Raw genomic sequence first — 16061 nt, 5'->3', positions numbered from 1 at the left:
TTGCCCTCTTGGAATGGGAAGGTTGTTATTGTTTATTTTGGGGTAAACATTAACTGGTAAAGGGGAATCATGAAAGAAATGAAGCTTTTTCATTCTAGAAGTTAGTCCAGGTTGGAGGCGTTGGGGGGAGTGGTTCAGCCCCAGGGTGGGTTTTGTGGGACAGCATTTATTTCAACAGAGAAACTGCAGGGAGGTCTGGAAGGGTTAAAGCATTAATCATGATTAACTGAGAACATCTGCAGTCCTGTCTCGTTGTGTCTCACTCTGGTTTTGTCCTGCTTTTTCCTCCAGGTTAAAGTTTCATTTGACCTGGACAACATTCAGATCAAGTACATTGATGAGGACAATGATGAGGTAAAACACCTGCCACTCCACCCTCCCAGCAGGTCTGCCAAGATGTGACTGGTGTGAACCTTCCTGCCTCCTCCTATTTTGTAGTGGGTCCTTCAGGAATGTATCTTATGCATCAGAGGTGGGGTGTTTTGCCCCTTTGATAAGAAAACAGCTGCTAGTCTTGTGGTTTCACTCATAATGGAGCAGGCTTACTTTGAAATACGTTTTAGAAGCTACTACCTTTCTTTTTTCCACCCCATAGAAAGAGGCAGTGATTCGGTGTGCTCTGGGGGAGAGATGCTTCTGTTGGGGAACTCTCCTCTCCCGTTTGAGGAGAATCAAGTAGTTGCAGCTGTGCTTACAGCCATGGGAAAGCCCTGTCTCTGCAGGCTGTGCTCCTGCCTCTGGAAAATGTAGGTTCCCCGTCATGAGCATATGCTCAGCTCAGTGATCTGGTGCACTCAAATCCGCTGCTGTAATCTCCAAGCAGATTACTGACTCAGAACAAATTGGTTACTTCTGGTTGTGTTTGTTGAGTAACTTCCTGCTTGACATAACCTCACCCTTTCGTGTTCTTTCTGGTTATCTAAAGAACGTAGCTCTCAGACAGAATGTGACTTTTGTGAACTCTGTGTTCCATTACTTGGTTTGTAGCTCTACTAAATTGCAGAGATGGGAGCTATGTGTTGCTGGAAGTATCTTCACATCAGGGAAAGATTATCCCCTTGTTTTCCAGCCTGTATCTATATAAAGATACAGATGCATCTGTTAAAGATGTTTCTAAAATACTGCTAGAGTGAATCATGCAATACTGTAGTGATTAAATAGCTTCTTGTGTTAGTAACTTCTGTGTGCAGAATGGATAAGTGAGCACCTGTAGATGATGGGTTTGGCTTGTATCTAAATCGTGAAACACTCGACTGTTCTTTTGGGCATTAAAAGTAACTGGGTCCCCCATCTGTGTACTTGTATAGCAGTACCAGGGCCAGCTTAACTGCCAGTAGATGGGATCATTCTTGTTCTGGCTGCTGGTAGGTGCTGAGCCCTTGCTTAGTGCACAGATCTAGTGAAGAAGATGCTGTGCTCCAGAACACCGCAGTGTTGGTGAATGACTAAAGGTGGCAAATAGCTGAAGGGGTGAGGATTTCAGTCAGATTAAAAAAACAGTCCATTTATTCTGAATGCATGTTAATGTTCAGAGACTGGCAGAAATACCTCAGTGGCTGTTACTGTTATTTCTCTTGCAGGTCTCTGTGAACAGCAAAGGTGAGCTGCTACTTTACTGAAGTGACATTGGTAACCAGACCCCAGCTGTTCATGTTTCTGGAGAAGCAGTTGGGAAGGCTTCCTCGTTGATTTCTGGATTTTGTGTGTGCTTGGGCGTCAAATCCTTCCTGAAGGAAAGAGGTTTCAATCCATAGGAACAAATTGGAAATGATTGAATTAATGCAATGTTAAGTGTCTTGGCTGTTAGAACATGTTTGCTTGTTGCTGTATGTACAACTTTCAGTAGTGCTAGTAAGAGAATTTACAAAAGGTATGGGAGATGCTCCTTAATGTAGGGGTCCCTAAATACTGTGTGCTAAACTTGCATCTGCTGCTTGAGACAGGGAAAATTCACACTTCTTTCCCTTTTTCTTTAGAGGAATACGAAGAAGCTCTGAAGGTAAATGCTCTTTTTGACTCTGGTTTTTAGTTTCCGATATATTCATCCTTCTGCAGTTGGAGTTGGTTAATTTTACCTAGACAGAAAGGTTGCTTTCCTTTAAATTTCAGCTGTGCTATAGTAGTGCTTTCAGCACTTTGCTCATGGTCTTTCAAATCTAATAATTTCAAAATAAGCATAAATTAAAACTTGCTGTAAGTTCCTGGGCAGAATGTCTGTTGTTTACTGCTCAGCTGAGCAGCTTTATTATAGAAAGATCCCTGCAGAATATCTGCATCCTTTTGCTTATAATCAACTTCTTAATAAGCTTATTGGTAACCTTTAAGAAAGGCAGAACAGACCATCACACCTCAGCTGATTGGGCCTGGGCATTTCACTGGGTGTTCCTTTGGTTTGGGTGACTTTCACCCACCTCTGCAGTGTAAGGTAGTGCTGGATTTTACAGGGTTTTGTAAGTTGCTTGTAAGTGCACTAAATCTGGTGGCTTTCTGTACTGTTGATTTAGATTGCAGTTAAACAAGGAAATCAACTTCAGATGAATGTGTATGAAGAAAACTCTTCTTTGAAAGAAGCTTCATATTCTTGTTCTTCGCAACCACATGAAAAAACTGGAGCAGGAAAGTTGGCACCTCCTAAAGCTGAGAAGAACCTTCCTTTGCACTATTCTGTGCTAGCTCAGGGGTTAGAGGAAGACTTAAAAAGTGAACAGGAGCTGGCAACTCAGGTAGGAGGCAGAGCTGGATTATGTGTGCATTAAGACAAAGAATTCCCAAGTGTAACTTGCTTTAGAGACGATTGTCATCTTCACCCAGGCATGAAACCTCTGAGTTCAGCCACTGGTCTTCATTTTCAGCTACCTGCACCCATTGTAGCTTGTAAAAGTGGTTGAACATCTTCAAGAAGAAACTTTGATGCTGCATTTAGAAATAGAGATTCTTTCATGTTGACCATTCTTAAGTATTCTGATAAACAAAGCAGTTGGTCTCCTGAAGCCCTGATTGACATCTGGTAACTTCTGGTTGACTTGGTTTCTTTGGCTTTGATGCAGAATTACACTTAAATGCTAACTATGCAAAACTCTTTCAGGAGAATGTCAGGGGAGTTGTGTTGCTTTACTACAGTTTTCCAAATAACTTGAGATCTTTTTGTGAAGCTACTTGAAAGCTGTTGCAAGTGTTTGACGTGCTGGGGTGAGGGGTTTTGCAGCTTTGCATACTTAAGGTTGGTGACTTATTTTTGTGGGTTTTCTTTCCCCAGCAAAAGTTAAATCACACTAGAATAGGAAGAACAAATGAAAAACCTCCAGAATGGTTTACTAGCTACCTGGAAACAGTAAGTGTATTTTCTCCTGAATTTAGTATTCTTAAAGGAATACATAAGAGGCTGTGGGTGGAAAAGATCCCTGTAATGCCAAACTCTATTCACCTGATCACACTTGCTGTCAGTACTCATGACTAGGAATCTTAAAGGACATTTAGGCATTTAATCCTTCTGCTTTTGTGGTGATAAATGGAAGGTAGATGGCTGGCTGTACAGTGTAGCTGTTACCTTAAAAAGAGTTTGATATGTGCCACTTACTGTGTAAAGTGGATTGTTTGGTTTATGCACTTGATGGGTTTGAGTGTAGGTTTAAGTAGCTCTTGTGATAGAATCCTTGTTGTGCTCCTGGTAGTTGTAGGAGCTTCACTTGTGATGAGAGAGAGCATGAGCTATAGTGTTGCTGTTGGAGGCTCTGGTTTGACCAGTTTCAGTAGGGTGATACTCAGTTTCCTGGACTTGGAGCAGAGCTTTTGATGACCTTGCTTATCCTGATTGTTTAATTTAAGAAAATACTTTCAGGAGACCACTGAATATAACCTATAGGTTAGTAAGTTGTGGGTGTTAACTTTGGACAACTAATAAACATCACTGAGACACAGATGTGAATGCTTAGAATAAATTAGCTAGTGAGTCCTTGAAACTAAAAGGTACAGTATACAGTAACATGTGCATTTTTGTTTCAGCTTTTTCCCCAGTCTCCTTCCTTTGCCACCTTCTTATACAAACTAAAGGTGGGGCCTTAGTGGCTGTATTTAAAACATCCCTGCTGGACCAAAGTTAATGCTGGTGACTCCAGAGGGGTCTGTTGGGAGTTGGGTTAATGTCTCAGCAGTTGGTTTCCTTCCCTTTGTGTGAAGCTATGGAAGAACCTGGATGCTGTAAGCATGAGTATAGGATTTCTGAATTAGTCTTGTTAAAAGCTCTGGGCTGGTGTTTTTAAAACACAGATCCCCTTTGAAGAATGTGATGCTTGTTAAAATTCATGTGGAATGTGCTGGAGGGGGATGGGAAGTGGATTCTGAACTGCTTTATGGTTTATGTATTGGCAGACTTGGGACAACATTAACTTTTGAAACTGCATAGGTGAGTCTCATCCCTGACTACTTTGTCTCCAGTTTAGGGAACAGGTAGTTAAGGAAACTGTTGAGAAGCTGGAGCAGAAGCTATACGAGAAGCTTGCTCAGCAGAATCAGCCTCCGGATTTTCCTGAGAGCACTATTCCAGCAGAACCTGCAGTGTCAGAGAGCCAGCCAGGGGATGGCAGCCAGTGTGACTGGCTCATCTCCTGCTGCAGCTGCCAGGCCCGGATCGTCGGAGTTCGTTACCAGTGCAGGTAGAACATGAGTAGAGGAGGGAGTGTGGGAAACCTGGCATGGGACTGAGTCTGAGAAGCAGTCTTGGTGGTGTAGACTTGCAGATTTCTAAGCTGCAGCGTGCTGTACCTCTCAGAACATGTAATATGTGTCTCAAAGAGCTCATGTGCTCTGTGGTTACTAGACTGTATCTGCATAAGAACAAGATTAATACTGTTTTGAGAATGTGATTGTTAAAGTAGGAGAACTTTAGTACACTTGCTATATTCTCAAACCTCATTATTACCTTTTCTTGCATATAACGTGCAAAGGAAGATGTTCTGTTCAGTTAACTAAACAGAAAAGCAAACACAAAAAAGGCCAAACTTGCATCCGCCAGTTTACAACAGCCTGTTAGTTCTGTCAGTCAGTGAGGCTAAGGCAGGTCATGCCTCTCTCTAATGATCTCACTGTCACTTTAATAATATGAAATAGGTTCTGACAAGTGCCTTAAGTGAGGTGTCAGAAGTGAGCTTTTTATTTGACTGAGACGGTTGCTGTCGAGGTCAGCGCTTTGGGACTAGGCAGCAGCAGTGTCAGGATTTTTTTTTCTTTGGCTGTTTGTTTTTCTTGCTGGCAGGAAATGCCAGTCTGTTTTTCACCAGTCCTGCAGGACCAATCTGCTTTGCATCCCTGAATGCTTCAGTTGGTTTATCCTCTCAGTTTTCAGAAGTATCGTGCTGTTTCTGGCATTGGATGTCAGTATAATGTTTTATCCTTTATAGCAACAATTGTTTAGTCACTTGTGCTAAAGGAAGCATTGATTTTTCTTTTTTCTTTTTTTTTTTTTTTTTTTTTTTTTTTTCCATTTTTTTTTTTTTTTTTTTTTTTTTCTTCCAATGTGTATTCGAGAAGGAAGTGGGAACTATGTTGCAGTTCTGCCAGGAAGAGAGATCTATATGTTCCAGATTGCTCCAAATATTGATGTATAAGTGAGAAAACCAGCTTCTGTTTCCCTCGGGCTCTGCTTCCAAGGGTAGCATGAGACAGAGTTGTTTCTCTGCAGAAATTTAAGGCTTGATTATCCTTCAGTGTCTTTTTCTGTGCATTAATTCTTTGCTTCTTGGTAACCTTCTGCATCTTCTGCCTTGCAGCCTTTGCCCAGCCTACAATATCTGTGAACAGTGTGAAGCAGGAACATATGCCCATGATCCTAATCATGTCTTGCTGAAGCTGCGAAGACCTGTGCTATGTGTTGCCGAGAGTTACAGTCTTGCAGAGTTCTCCCCTCGCCTGCCTGCTACTCTGGAGCAAGTTAGGTAAGTGCTGGCACCTCTCCATACCTGACAGGATTATCTTGATAGCAAAGTGGGGTTGACAGTCAGCTTTTGGTGTAGGTTTAGTGATAACAAGAAATGGAAATGGTACTAGGACTTTATTGTGAGTAGCTAAAACTAGCTGTATACTTATAAATGGCCTAAGTCGTGAATCTTACAGCATTGTTAAGAACAAAGTAGAAAAGACAGAATGTTGCCAGAGGTGGGCAGTGAACTTTGAGAGCTTGCTTTTCCTTTGAGCTTGCTTTTATCTGCCTTTAAGTTTGTTCTTTCGCGGAAGCCATTCAAAATATCTTCACAAGCAACTATGAAGATGTTTTTTTAAAATCATTTGGTATCCAGTCTAGAAACATGAGGCATTTCCTGAAGTGTTCCCTTGGAGACTAAAGCTGTGTTGTCTAGAGGTGAATTCTAATCAGCTTAATGTATTGTAACGAGGTGGCTTATTCTCTCTGCAGGCTCCAGAAACAGATGGACAAAAGATTTCTGAAGGCAGAAAAGCAAAGATTACGAGCAGAGAAGAAACAGCGAAAAGCAGAGGTCCGGGAGCTGAAAAAGCAGCTCAAACTGCACAGGAAAATTCACCTATGGAGCTCTGTCCATGGCCTGGAAACGAGTGGCTCACCAGCTCTGAAACCCGAGAGCCTCCAACCCAGCACCTTCCTGTAAGAGATGTTCTTAGCTGAGCTGACCTTTTGTGTAGACCCTGTGAGACTTTTGTCTCAGTGGAATTGGCAAGGAGGAGTGTTCTTACTGGCTCTACCTGGGAGGAGAGTAGGAGAAGAAAAAACCCAACTGATGGTTATTACCAGAAGTGTGCATATTGATACAGACTTAGGAGCAAGAGGAGTGCCTGGGAATAAATGTATACCCAGGCGTGTGTGAAGTCTGTCTTCCTGCTATATTGCCTTTGCGTGAAGTCAAGTACATGATGTGTGCTCATGTGCAGTAATCTTGGCTTCTTTTTCTGTGATCTTAGGCTGAGGCTCATGAGAAGCCTTTGCATTTTCCATCCCCTTTGGTTTTATGAATGTGCAGCTGTAAAACTGTTTAGACTTCAGATGAGACAGCAGCTGAAACATGAGAATTTTGCAGCACTTCTAGAGGCAGCAGAAGGAATCGAGCTAAATGGCCTCCTCTGGGCTTAGCCGGTGCAATAGCTGAATGGTTTGCTCAGTTTTGGTGGGGTTTTGATGTATTGTCTGTTTGTTTGCTCTCCCAATCCCAGGAGCCCTACTCAGCCCTTCCAAGCAGTTGTCCCAACACTAAGTGCAGTATTTGTGGATGAGAACTTGCCAGATGGGACTCACATGAAACCGGGAACCAAGTTTATCAAGCACTGGCAAATGAAGAATACTGGCAGTGTGGAATGGAGCTCAGACACGAAGGTATCCTGCCTTTGCTATTGCCTTTGCACACTAAACTAGTTCTTGAAGATAGTATTTGTATGAATTAGGAATTTGAATTCTGTGTCAGAACCTGTTCAGGATTTCATTTGGCCTGTTAATAAACAAGCTGGGAACTCTGGGACAAAAAGCTGTCTGGGTACTCTTTACAACTGCAGACTACAGAAGGAAAGCAATTGAAATTAACGTTGCTGAACATGTCTTCCAGTGCTGTTATGTTACTGTTCAACCTTGTTTATAACATGTGCTGCTTTTCTGACTTCAAAAAGCCTGTCTTCTGTGAGGTGAGGGCATTCTTGGTGGAACATGGGGCTGTGGTGATTCACTCATGTGAGAATGTTTACTAGCAGCCTCTCTTCTCCATGCCAGTACCTGCAAGGCCTTTCAGAAGGGGAGCTTTGGGTGCTCCTTCCTAACCCAGTGTGTAGAGAAGCTTGTGAAGTTAACTTGCTCTTCCTGTTGTGTATTTCAGCTGAAACTTATGTGGGGAAACCTGACCTTGGCATCTTCTGAAAAAAAAGATGTGTTGGTGCCATCCCTTCCCTCGGGACAAGTAGGAACTGTTTCAGTTGAGTTCGTAGCTCCTAATATAGAAGGAACTTACACGTCTCACTGGAGACTGTCACACAGAGGGGAACAGTTTGGGCCCAGGATCTGGTGCAGTATTGTTGTGGATCCCTCCCCTGCTGCTGAATGTCTAGAAAGCAATGGGAAGGATTCTGACTCCTGCCAGAAGAATGAAGCTTCTAGCACCAAAAAGGCAAGTAGCTCATCCAGTGTTTGGGGCACTTCTGAACTGTCCAGGAGAAGGAGCAGTGCATCTTGTTCAGTGCAGTGGCACAGTGTCCCAAGCTGTATTGGTTTCCAGGGGGTTCTCTTAGCTGTTTGCTTCTAACTTGTGTCTTTAATAGAACAGAAGCAGAACTTCTATTACATATGTAAGTTCTTTTCGACAGGCATGGGGTTAGTTATCAGTCTGTTGCAGCTATTTGTCTAGTTCTTTGACAGAACTGAAACAGTGCAGGATTTCCCTTTATGTTAGGTCTTGTCCTTTTGGCTCTAAAATGAGTTAAATACCTTGTGTTCTTCCACACAAAATTCAGGCTTTACATTTCATGTAACTGTTTCATTTGCTGCATGAGGGGCTTCTGGGACATCATTGGTGTCTTACTTTTGCAGGATGTTTCCTTTAAGACAGAAGCAGGTGTTCAAGCGATGGGTGAAATCATGGAGCAGGTTGAAATACCTCTGCCAACTATGCCTTTAAAGGTCAAAAATCTGCCAAGTGAGAGAGAATTTTATATCCCATCTGTTGACCTCCTCACTGCACAGGTAAAGTGCTAAAATCCACATTAAATATAAAGCAAAGCACCTTGGGCTTGATCTCTGGGTGTATAAATATCTGTAAGAACAAAAACCTTCTGAGCTCTAGAAGAGCCACTGTATTTTCAGGAAGCATATATTGCATTTGATGTCGCAGAACTACTTTCAGATTGGTATCTGGGACTGTCACTGTGTGGGAGGGACAGGCTGAGGTTCTCAAAATGAGTCAGTGGGGTCTTTCTCTGGCCCCTGACAAATGAGGGGCCTCTTGCTCCCCTAATTTGTGCACCGTATTCTGTGATGTGGATGTATGTTATGGGAAAACTGCCCTGTCTGAGGTCAATCCGAGTAACAAAGTGAGCTCTTTGGAAGTTAGTGGGATTTCCTGCTGGAAGTACAGTGTAGGATTTCCTTTCAGGGTTTGCTGATGAAAGCTCTGGTGTTTCTTTTCGCAGGACTTGCTGTCCTTTGAGCTGTTGGACATTAACATTGTGCAGGAGCTGGAGCGAGTGCCGCACAATACTCCTGTTGGTAAGGTTCTCATAGGCTCTGTGCTGTCCAGCACACGCAGCTGTGCTTCAGCTTCACATTCCCAAGACCATAAGATTCCAGAGCTTGAAGGCTGCATTTTCTTTGCTCAGCCAGTGCCAGTGTAATGCAAAGTTAGTGGTTAACTTCACTAACTGATCTTGTGTAAGATAACTGGGGTTCTTCTGTCTTGGAAGAATATCCCTTAAAAAAGAATAACTTCTTGCAAGGTTGCCTCCTGGAGGAAGGAAGGTTCCTACTCCCTTTGCTACTTTTGTTTTTCAGACATGACTCCCTGCATGTCCCCTTTGCCACATGATAGCCCCTTGGTGGAGAAACCTGGCTTAGGTCAGATAGAGGAGGAGAACGAGGGGAGTGGATTTAAACCAGTGCCTGGTAAGCAGCAGCACGGGGAGCTTGGGGGTGAGGGAAGGAGGATGTTGTCACTTGTGTGCAGTCAGCAGACAGTGGCTAAAAAGAACTCCAACTCCTGTCTGCTGTGGAAAACCAAAGCAGTTGTTTGCCTCATAAACGTGTGGTCTGATGCTGCTCTCTGATTGTAGAGGTTGGAGCATGATACATACACAATTTGGAAATACAAATGCTTCTCTTTGTTTGTGTAACCACTAGAGTTGTTGGGAGAATGAAGAGTTTGCCCTTCATAGAGCAGACTGTACTCAAACATGCTGAGTGCAGCCCCGTGCTTCTCAATCACTTCCATATTCAATTTGAACTCAATTCCAGAATCTTTCCATTTTTGAAAAGCATGAACACAGTCAGTGTTAGCCTTGGTGAGCTAAAAAATCGTTCTTGCACTCAGCATTTCCTTGAAGTGGTACTGGAATAATCTGCTGTTTCCCTTTGGAAGCAGTGAGGGAAGCCTGCTTTCCTGCAGATGCTTGTCTAGTGAAAGCAAAAGCTGAACATCCCTTGAATCAGGAGGAAGGGGAAGAAGACATGAGTGGGACTCAGTTTGTCTGTGAAACGGTCATTCGTTCCCTAACCCTGGATGCTGCACCTGACCACAAGCCCCCCCAAAAGAAGAAAGTCCTCCAGAGTAAGTTCTGCCTCAGCTGCCTTCTGGGGCTTTACTTTGTGCAGTCAGCCGTTGGCCACAGATGGCCCTGCAGTGCAGGTGGTGATAGTGCTTTGTTTTCCCTGCTTGGTTTATCAGACTCTTCACAAATGCTGCAAGACACCTTCAGCTGTAATGCAATAAATGAAGAGTCTTCTAAGACCAGAACTTTCAAAAAGGAAGCAAAGATTCATCAGTCAGAGGCAGTGACAGGAAATGGCCACGGTGAGTACAATGGGTTTGAATTCGAGATACAGCTGATAAAAGGGCCAAACAAAAAAGAAAATGAGGTCTAAAACCATCTGACACTGTTCTAGGACATCAGGAGGTGGGGGTCAGTGCTTAGAACAAGCTGCTGGTTTAACTGCTGCTTAAAAAACCCAGTGAAATTGAGACACAGCTTCCAGTCAGGGACTCAAATAAGTGCTGGTGTGTAAGCACGGCTGGTGCTTCTGTACTTTGTACCTGTGCTTGAAGTCAGTGCTTTGAAGTGTTTGTGATGGGATTCTGGAGCTGGAAACTGCTGTTTAAGTTTTCAGTGTAGCTCTTACTCCTGTTTTTGTTGTAAGCATTGATAGCAGCAGCATATCTGCACAGGCTTAACAGTAAGATCTGTTAGTCTTTCACACTACAGACAAAGTAAATGACACCACTGACACCAGCAGCAAAGGTTTAGTTGTTCTCAGATACTTGGTGATTATTTCCAGGCCAATACTGACCTTGTGTTATTCATACAAAATGGGCAATTGTTAATACTCCACTTCCCTTCTCTCTTTCTTTCTCCTGTTAGGGGACCTACCACTACCTGGTGAGAGAGCAGGCCCCTGCAGCGATACTGGCAATTCTGATGAAGAAGTTGATGATAAAGATGATATCCAAAGTCAAGGCTCCTCTGCTTCATCAGAGGATTATATCATCATTCTCCCTGAGTGCTTTGACACCAGCCGTCCCTTAGGGGAGTCTATGTATAGTTCAGCTCTTTCCCAGCCCAGTTTGGAGATGACAGGAGAACCTCAAACAGGAGCAGAGAACCCAGAAGGGGGAAGCCAGCCACAGATCCACAGTGTCAGTGATATGGTGACCACTTCACAAACACTGGTTGTCGAACCGTTAACCCCGGAGGTTACAGACACCTTAACCCAGACACAAAGGTGGGCTTCTTGGACAAGAACAAAAAGGTTATGCTAATGTTGCTGTAGAGTCTGCAGATGTTGTGCTTAAGTTCAGTGTCCAAACAGAGATAGTTGTAACAAACATTTTATCTCATACATGAGTGAGCATCCTAAATCCTGCATCTTTTTATACAGCCTGTACTCAGTGCTGAGGTGAGGCAATTTGCCTGTTGATCGTGACTTACCCCCTGTCTACATGTAGAATAAAAGTAGTAAAAGTAATGTTTTTGCCTTACGTTCTCAGGAATCTTGCATCTCCTCAGGATCGTATCTTCCAAGAACCAAACATACCAGCTGCAGAGAATCTCTCCTCCACTCAGAATCAAATAAGAGAAGGTATTGACAGTACTTTATGAAGGGTGCATCCTATTGTTATCGCCTATTTCTTATGCCTAGAAGTGCATTTGGTATCTTGGTAGTCTTGAGGAGAGCAAAAATCTACCAAGTAATGATTGTTTTTTCTCTGGGTGTTGAAATTTTACTATATAGAGGATTTGACTAAAGAAAGAGTTGGTTTTGTGGATCAGTGAAGAGTATCTTTTCATTAGGAATGGTAGGATGGGACTCAGAAGTACTTTCAGAGACCTGGAAAACTACCTCGCTCTGGAACTAATGAGCTGTGTATTTAAGCTGCTGTTACAATCACTGAGAGCTGAGGTTTGTCTCATGTTAAAGTAAACACCCACCAACTTATCAGCCAAGTGACTTCTGAAACTCTTTTGCTTGTTTTGACTGCAGTGAGAATGCAGTTAGGGTCTGGATATCTAAATGTGAAAGTACTAATTTTGGATTGAATACCACTCCTTTCCATTCATCTACATACTGTGTGTCTTCAACTTCTCTTTTACTGGACATGTTGGAAATGATATTTGTTTCTTCCTTTTCCAGAACCCAGTGGTGAAGACAGTCATGGACCAGGGTCTTCTGGATTTCTAACTAGTAAACGGAAGTGCTCAGAATACCCAAGGTAATGAAGCTGAAGCTGTGACTTCACAAGTGCTGTTTTAAACTGAGAACTGCTAAATTAGGCACCTAGAAAAAATACTGGCTGATGGGTTTCACTTGTTGTTTTCCAGACAGGCCTCCCTTCTTTAAGGAAACACATGCTGAATTATAGAATACTGTATTGTCATAAGATCTTGGTGTCTACTTAGGCACGAGTATGAAGGATGGAGAGCTGGCAGGCAGGAGGGTATGAAGAGGTCAAGCTGAACCCTTCAAAAACCCTTCTAAAAGTGGTTTTTTCTGGAACATCTTGGGATTCTTAAAATAGAGATTTTACAAATAATCTCTGAGCATCTTAAGATACTGATACTGGAGGAGCAAGATAAAACGTTGAGGGGAATACTAAGTGACTTGAAGCTTCTCTGACCTGAATGGATGTGTCACATAGATCAGCCCCCAGACACCAGTAATTCCTCTGGATCATGGTTTTTCTCTCCTCAAGAACTTGTATTTCACATGGAGCATGTACTTGGCTTTACTGACCCTAAAGTAAGGGCTGACTTCTTTCTCTGCAGATACCCTCAAGGAAGCAGCATTGCAGGAGAACTTGTTAAAGGTGCTTTGTCAGTTGCTGCTTCTGCCTACAAAGCATTGTTTGCTGGACCACCCACTATAGAACAGGTAAGTGTAGGGTTTATGCTGGGGGAGTTTCACAGAATGCCAACTTTGAAATTACAGCTGTATGTTTCATGAATGTATTGAGATTATATATAGGACTTCATGCAACAGTAGAATGTTCAGCTCAGTGGCATCCCTTTGAAGTGTGCTGCTTCATGAGGAGGCAGGGAAATCCCTGCCATGGGGACATGTCTCTTAGAGCCTCGTGGAAGGGCAGTAATTCACCTTTTCGTAATGGACAGTGAATATTAACAGTTTAATTGCAGACAAAAGGGCCTCTATGCCTTAATTATATTCCAGTATAATGCTTCCAATGGCAAAAATTCTCTTTTTATAGCCTATCTTCCTTTGTTTCCAGCAGCCTGCAGCTACAGAAGAGCACACTGCCGCTCTTCTGTCCAGCCTGTTTGAGATGGGGTTCTGTGACAGGCAGTTAAACCTCCGGCTGCTGAAGAAACACAATAATAACATGCTTCAAGTGGTAACTGAGTTGCTTCAGCTCGGGAACAGTGACTGGTACAGTGGTAGGTGCTGAACCTTCCTGGTGGAGGGAGGAGTCGTCTTCGTGGAGTGAACTCTCCAGAGCACCACAGCAGTAGCAGGCTGTGCCTCAGCTGCGTTCCCTTTGGAGCTGTGACTACAGCTTTGGCTTTTCTTTGAGCTTTTGACTTCTTGTTTTTCTCATGGAGAGGTCAAACAGTGCTTGTCACAGCATCTTAGGAGTTGGAGACCAGGATTTCACCTTTGATTTGGACCTCACAGTTAGACCTCATGAGTAGTCTTATAAGTCTCTAATTTCATACCAAATCCTTTTATCAGGGAATCCTGTAGAATTACTTAAACTTCCACCTAGATGAGAACTTCCTCTCTTATCACGTTTAAGATGTTTCTTTTTTAGGCAGCTGGAAACTTGTTTTGTTGACTTTTAACAAGCTTTGGACTAGGAACCAATGCAAAATGCTGCTGTAAAATGTAGTCTTGCCTAATTTTACAAGAGATGCCCACAACTAGTAAGTTGTTCCTTCTGATACGATTTAGTAATTGATTTGTCCAGTGCATGATAGTAATGTGACAGACTTAAACCTTACAAATGATTTGTAGAGAACAAGGTTGCTCATACACAAAAGCCATCTTAAACCATCAAACAACTTCTGGAAAGTCTGAAAGTGAAATCACTGTTGACCTGAGAATACCAGAATGTAGCAGCATGAAGCAGGAGAGTGAATTTACCAGCAGCAATTGAACCAGCTCTAGTACTGATAGCACAAAGCATATCTCTTAGGGGGAAATACAGCCTATGTGCAATGTTCTGTTTAAATGGATTGTGAGGGAAGGAAAGGCCTTTGGAAGAATCTCTACAGGCTTCTTGTGGAAACGTTAAAAGTTTTCTTTCAGTATAGTGCAAACCTCTCATCGTGCTTAGTACCACATAGAAGAATCGAGGGAAGTGTAGAAACCCAGACCTGAACTGGAGTCCAAGTTGTGGTGGTGGTTAGGACCAGGAGGAGTGCTTGAGGCAGGGACTGTGGGACTTGTGTTTCGGTTTGAACAAGGCATTAACTGGAGCAGTTTTATGGGTGCAGTATCCTGTGATGGGTCTGGTTGCTCCTGTGCTTCCACAGATGTGTCCGTAGGATCCATTTCGCTCACAAGATTCTGGCTTAGATGCCCGTATTTAATTTGGAACTCTGAGACTTCCCTTCTAAATGTGTTGAGAGATTTGATTCTGAAGAATCACGGGAGACCAGCAACATGCACTGCTGTGCAGTGGTGTATCTGGAGGTGACGACTCAGCCTGGTCCCTCTGGAGGTGACAGCAGTGTTGGCTATGTTCTTATCTTCAAGCAGACTTTTCCTTGCTGCAGGAAGAGACCGTTGATCCTAAACTATTTTGTATTACTGCTACTTCGAATCAAGGTGTTCCTGTTGTGTCACCCTGTGGCTGAAGCACTGTCAGGATTGTGACTGAGCAGGTGATCAGTAGTAGTAATTTTTTAAAAGACATGATACCCTTAGAGATAAGAGATGATTAAATAAGTGCAGAAAATAAAGTGTATTATACCAGTTTTGTTTTAAACCTATTTTTATAGATCGTGGGGGAGATACTCGTAAATGTTTATTTTGAAATACAGTAGGACTATTCTGCAGTGTTTCCCTCCTCTGTACACCAGTACGACTGTCTGCTGGGGCCGTGGAACTTGGAACTGCTGGTGGTGCTCTCACCTGCACTTGTGCATACTGGTTGCTGCCAACTCGAGAATGAGGAGGAGGAAGGATGTGGAGGAAGAGCAGTAGCCGGTGGCGTTTTGAAGCGTGGAGTGGGTATCTGCTTTGATCTGGAGTGCCCAGCAGGACACGTGCTCTTTCTGTGTCTACCTTCATACTTGGACTGATGCAGTGTTCTGTGTGTGAATGAAACACTACAGCCTTTGGGGAGAAACAACTTCATGGCAGCGTGAAAGGGGAAGTGTGAAATGCTGTTTTCCCTAGGTTAATTTTTAGTAGGGTTTAGCTAATGAATGCTCAGGCTTAAGATAGAGATCTCTCTGTTGGCTTTGTATATTTTGTTAATGGATGCATGGTATAATTTATAATATATTCTATAGTGCACATGTGACCTCTGATCTTATTTGGGGTGAGAGGGGAGCAGGGACAGGGCAGCTTTTCCTCTGCCCTTACACCAGCCCTCTGGGCCTGGGGCCTGGCCAGAGTGCGGGGAAGCCTGTGCCCTGCTGTGGCTGCTGCACTGCTCGCTGGGGGCTCGGGGCTTGGAGGGGAATGGGAGTCGTCGTGGGAGAAGGCACGAAGGGAAGCGCAGAGCTGTGAGCCGGGCACAGCCCCTTCCCAGGAGGAGTGACCCTCGTCAAGGTCTGAGCAATCCCCAGCACAAAGACGGGCTGGGCAGAGGCTGGAGCAGCCCTGAGTGTAGGACTTGGGGGTGCTGGGTGAGGAGACGCTCCCCATGACCCGGCTTCAGTGTGTGCTT

At 43.5% G+C, this 16061-nt stretch overlaps 1 protein-coding gene across 1 annotated transcript; it reads left to right on the top strand.

Annotated features, from left to right (window-relative positions):
- Positions 1-291: 291 nt before the first annotated feature.
- Positions 292-13610, top strand: NBR1 (neighbor of BRCA1 gene 1; the record flags this gene model as incomplete). The annotated part of the gene is made up of 20 exons (XM_010022471.1): positions 292-354; positions 1581-1599; positions 1977-1999; positions 2505-2723; positions 3257-3331; positions 4435-4652; positions 5766-5930; positions 6407-6613; positions 7177-7336; positions 7827-8114; positions 8534-8686; positions 9133-9208; positions 9491-9601; positions 10074-10262; positions 10380-10505; positions 11071-11431; positions 11697-11788; positions 12341-12419; positions 12973-13078; positions 13434-13610. Coding segments are annotated over 20 exons (2907 nt in total), but the record flags the coding sequence as incomplete, so codon positions are not given.
- Positions 13611-16061: the final 2451 nt, after the last annotated feature.

Source organism: Nestor notabilis, unplaced genomic scaffold (assembly GCF_000696875.1).
Source record: "Nestor notabilis isolate BGI_N333 unplaced genomic scaffold, ASM69687v1 scaffold27969, whole genome shotgun sequence".
NCBI classification, from domain to species: Eukaryota; Metazoa; Chordata; class Aves; order Psittaciformes; family Psittacidae; genus Nestor; species Nestor notabilis.
Note: the sequence above shows the minus strand (reverse complement) of the source record. Positions and strands in the feature narration are given on the sequence as shown.